Source organism: Sinocyclocheilus rhinocerous, unplaced genomic scaffold (genome assembly GCF_001515625.1).
Source record: "Sinocyclocheilus rhinocerous isolate Xijiao unplaced genomic scaffold, SAMN03320098_v1.1 scaffold1220, whole genome shotgun sequence".
NCBI classification, from domain to species: Eukaryota; Metazoa; Chordata; class Actinopteri; order Cypriniformes; family Cyprinidae; genus Sinocyclocheilus; species Sinocyclocheilus rhinocerous.
In genome coordinates this window covers 16306-20438 of record NW_015635579.1, presented here as the reverse complement: position 1 = coordinate 20438, position 4133 = coordinate 16306, and the positions used below count along the sequence as shown (strand labels likewise).

At 37.9% G+C, this 4133-nt stretch overlaps 1 protein-coding gene across 1 annotated transcript in view; it reads left to right on the top strand.

Moving 5' to 3' along the window:
- The window catches only part of LOC107747360 (E3 ubiquitin-protein ligase TTC3-like), a gene marked incomplete at its 3' end in the record, with an annotated part of 27916 nt that overhangs the window by 7481 nt on the left and 16302 nt on the right, over positions 1-4133 (top strand). Inside the window, exons 8-15 of the mRNA XM_016561830.1 lie at positions 135-220; positions 370-464; positions 546-608; positions 686-740; positions 2442-2604; positions 2684-2732; positions 2811-2886; positions 3295-3331. Coding sequence (XP_016417316.1) covers positions 135-220; positions 370-464; positions 546-608; positions 686-740; positions 2442-2604; positions 2684-2732; positions 2811-2886; positions 3295-3331 — 624 coding nt within the window. The remainder of the gene's footprint in view (positions 1-134; positions 221-369; positions 465-545; positions 609-685; positions 741-2441; positions 2605-2683; positions 2733-2810; positions 2887-3294; positions 3332-4133) is intronic.

Below are 4133 nucleotides of genomic sequence, written 5' to 3'. Positions count from 1 at the left end.
CAAAATTACAGAATGTAATATTTAATAACAGAAATTATAAAAATTTATATCAAAATATTATAAAAAGCTCCTATAGCAGATCACAGTGATTTTGGGTTCAGTGCTGTCTGAGTAATGAACGTCTCGCTCTACAGATTCACGCTATCTTCAGGTGGTTTCATGCAGTAAAAAGAAGGCCATCAAGGAGCTGAAAGCAGAGCCGGACCCTTGGACTTTTTCAGTGAGAGTCTTTAAGATCGAATAACATGTTTGTTTCCATATTTAACGCACTGCATTCATAGGATTATTCAAATCTGTTTGAAACATGATTGACTGTGGGACAGAAATAAGACACTGTCTCTTTCATCTCCAACTCCATTTTCATTCTAGAAAAGCGAAGATATGAAAAACAAAGGAAATGAGCATTTTCAGAAGAAGAAATATGATCTGGCGTTGAAGTGGTACACCAAAGCCATTAAATACCAGTAAGTGACCGAAGAACCTCGCTGCTTTAATTCCCAATCCACGTCAGTTTCCCAGGTTCTTCTTTCCATCCTGTGTTTCAGCCCGAGCAACCACATCCTGTACGGGAACAGAGCGCTCTGCTACATTCGCTCGGAGAAATATCTGTGAGTTGGACACAAACCGTACACAGTATTCAAAAACCTGATTGATTGGTGATACTGATTGTGGGAACCGTTTTCAGGAAAGCACTTGGAGACGGAAAGAGAGCCATTATATTACAGCCAGAATGGGCCAAGGTGAGTGCTGGTTCACTGAACACACTGCCACCATCATCATCATCATCATCATCATCATCTCTCTGTGTCAGATAGACACTGGAGAAACGTTGCACACTATGTAGTAGGGCTGGGTTGGCAATATTTGAATCAATTCTCATTTTGATGAACTGATAACGATCTATATACAAGAACAAAACTTAATGGAATGTTATTTATAGCGCATCCCATCCAATAAATCGCAGTAATCTTTGCGCTTTGTCACTTTTGATATGACGCAAAGCCTCAGCTTTCAAATTAAGTCAGTATTATTATGAAATCCAAACAAGAAATACCATTTCGGCGTTTTTTTATTGTGTCGTGACCGATCGCTGTAGCACCTCAGTTGAAGCGTGACGCGATCGTCTCTAGTTACAGCAGCAAATAAACATGAACATCACTTGCTGAAATCAGTCCTGAATCATGTAATCAGCCACAGAAACAGCTTCGTCACATTTACCTCAGCAAAGACACTCCGTGACCATAAACTCAATAGTCAGCTAAAATAATAACTAGAGAGAGGAGCGTTTTCATTAATGTATGCACTATATTACATGTTAATTATGTTTTTATTTAATCTGTTCTTCAGTATTTAAGGATTGTTTGAATAAATCTGTCATGTAAACAAGTTGTGATATTCAGTTTGAATGTTGGAGTAGAAATAGTAATGTCAGTAAAATGTTTCGTCACATTTACCTCAGCAAAGACACTCCGTGACCATAAACTCAATAGTCAGCTAAAATAATAACTAGAGAGAGGAGCGTTTTCATTAATGTATGCACTATATTACATGTTAATTATGTTTTTATTTAATCTGTTCTTCAGTATTTAAGGATTGTTTGAATAAATCTGTCATGTAAACAAGTTGTGATATTCAGTTTGAATGTTTGACAAACTGGAGTAGAAATAGTAATGTCAGTAAAATGTTATAATAATAATAATAATATGTTATCATATAATAAGCTTTTATTCTGAAAGCTGCCGTATGTGCAATTTAAATACTTGTTCACAAATATGTGACCCTGGACCACAAAACCAGTCATAAGGGTCAATTAAAAAAATAATAAAAAAAATTCTGAAAGCTGAATAAATAATCTTTCCATTGATGTATGGTTTGTTAGGATAGGACAATATTTGGCTGAGATACAACTATTTGAAAATCTGGAATCTGAGGGTGCAAAAAAATCTAAATATTGAGAAAATCATCTTTAAAGTTGTTCAAATGAAGTTCTTAGCAATGCATATTACTAATCAAAAATTAAGTTTTGATATATTTACGGTAGGAAATTTACTAAATATCTTCATGGAACATGATCTTTACTTAATATCCTAATGATTTTTGGCATAAAAGAAAAATCTATAATTTTGACCCATACAATGTATTGTTGGCTATTGCTACAAATATACCCCAGCGACTTAACACTGCTCACATATTAATGTACCAGATGATTTATTTTGCTGTCGGAGCGAATGTTAACACAAGTTCTGTTAGTGTTTCTGTTCAGCGCTGTCGGAGTTTCCCGACTACGACGACTTCTGCTTCTGAGAGTCTGAAAAGCGTCCGTCCATTAGTTGAGATCCTCTGAATGATTTTCTGCAGCTCTGTGGTGAATCTGGTGGAGCTGCACCAGAGAGCCGCAGCTCTGTCAGGGTTTTAATGCCATGTGTTCTCTGGGCTTTCAGGGTCACTACCGCTTCTGTGACGCTCTGTTCTATCTGGGGGAACATCAGAAAGCTCTGACGGCCAACCTCCTGGCTCAGGACGCCTGCGGCGCAGACACCGAGGGACAGAAAGACCTGCTGCAGCAGCACGAGCGCTTCCAGACGGAGCTGCAGGAGAGCAGAGGTAACGTCTGATCCTTCAGCACGGCTTCAGTGCTGAGCCACCGCAGCAGAGCGCTTCATTTGTGTTGTGTTTCCAGCAGAGATGAAGACCAAGAAACCCGAAACGAAGAAAACTTCTTCTAAAAGCAGGTTAGTGCTTGTTAATGCTGTAGTGCTGCTCTCGTCCTGCTGTGTGAGGGAATGATTTAGGTGTGTTTTGTACTGCAGATCACACGCGGCCGGCGATTCTTCAGGTCCTCATCAGAAGTCCAGTCGTCCGCCGGAAGCCACGTCTCAGTCTTCAGTCCTGGAGAGTTCGGTGAGATGAGACTCACAGACGCTTGCACTATACTGTGTTATTTTACGATTATTTATGTACTGTTATAGTTTGCATAATATTTTAGATTAGATTTTATTTTTATACTTTAAATTTGTTTTTATTGCTTTTTGTTAATTTCATGTGTGTCATTTTTATTAGCTTTTGTTTTTACTTAATATATAATATACATTTTTTACATTAAGTTTTTTTTCCTCTCTTTAGGTTTTGTTTATTTTTAGTTCAGTTTTAGTTTTTCAATAATTTATTTCCAGTTAGTACTACAGTGCGGTAAAAATGTTTTAGATAATAACCCTGCTGTGAATGTGATTTTGTGTTTTATCACGCGGGTGTGAAGTCTAATCGCTGTAATGTTGTTCTTCTCCCAAACACCAGCAATCTGAAAACTGGAAAGACCAGGATGACACCGCAGGTGAGGAAGGAGGAGATGCTTGAGAGGTTTTTTTTGCTTAGTGTTGAACATGCATTGGCCGTTTAGTACAATTGAGCTCAGTTCCACTACGAAGGATCTAAGGATTCAAGAGAGCAACCGTACATTTGTGTTTTACTTTCTTTTGTACTCATTCAGTTATCACTTATTTTTATTATCATTCCATTTAATCATATAATCATTCATAGTAATCATTTAAACCATTTATATACTCATTGGATCATTATTATATTTTATAAACTATTGTTGTTTAGTCTTATTATTGTGTGGTTTTAAGGGATATTTGTCTTCATGAGTAAGAGATAAGAGACTGTCTCCATTGCAAGGTTTTTATCGTGACTGGATGATGTTGTGAAGCAGTAACTTTCCATTGTTATGGCTTGTGGTGTAAAAACACTTGTTGGATCTGTGCTGGTCAGATGAAGTCTGAGCATTGAAACCTACACAACTAAGATTATACAATAAACTCCTCCTTTTGATCATCATCATCATCATCACTTCATCTCCTGCTTTGCTCTTCTCTGGTGTTTTGGTGTAGTTGACAGGATGCCGGCATGATCTAATAACTGGAAGCTTCAGTTTAAATGTGCACTGCGCTACTGAAAGCTGCTTTATGACAAAATGATGTTTGTGTGTGTGTGTGAGAGAGAGACAGTGTGTGTGTGAGAGAGAGACAGTGTGTGTGTGAGAGAGAGACAGTGTGTGTGTGAGAGAGAGACAGTGTGTGTGTGAGAGAGAGACAGTGTGTGTGTGAGAGAGAGACAGTGTGTGTGTGAGAGAGAGA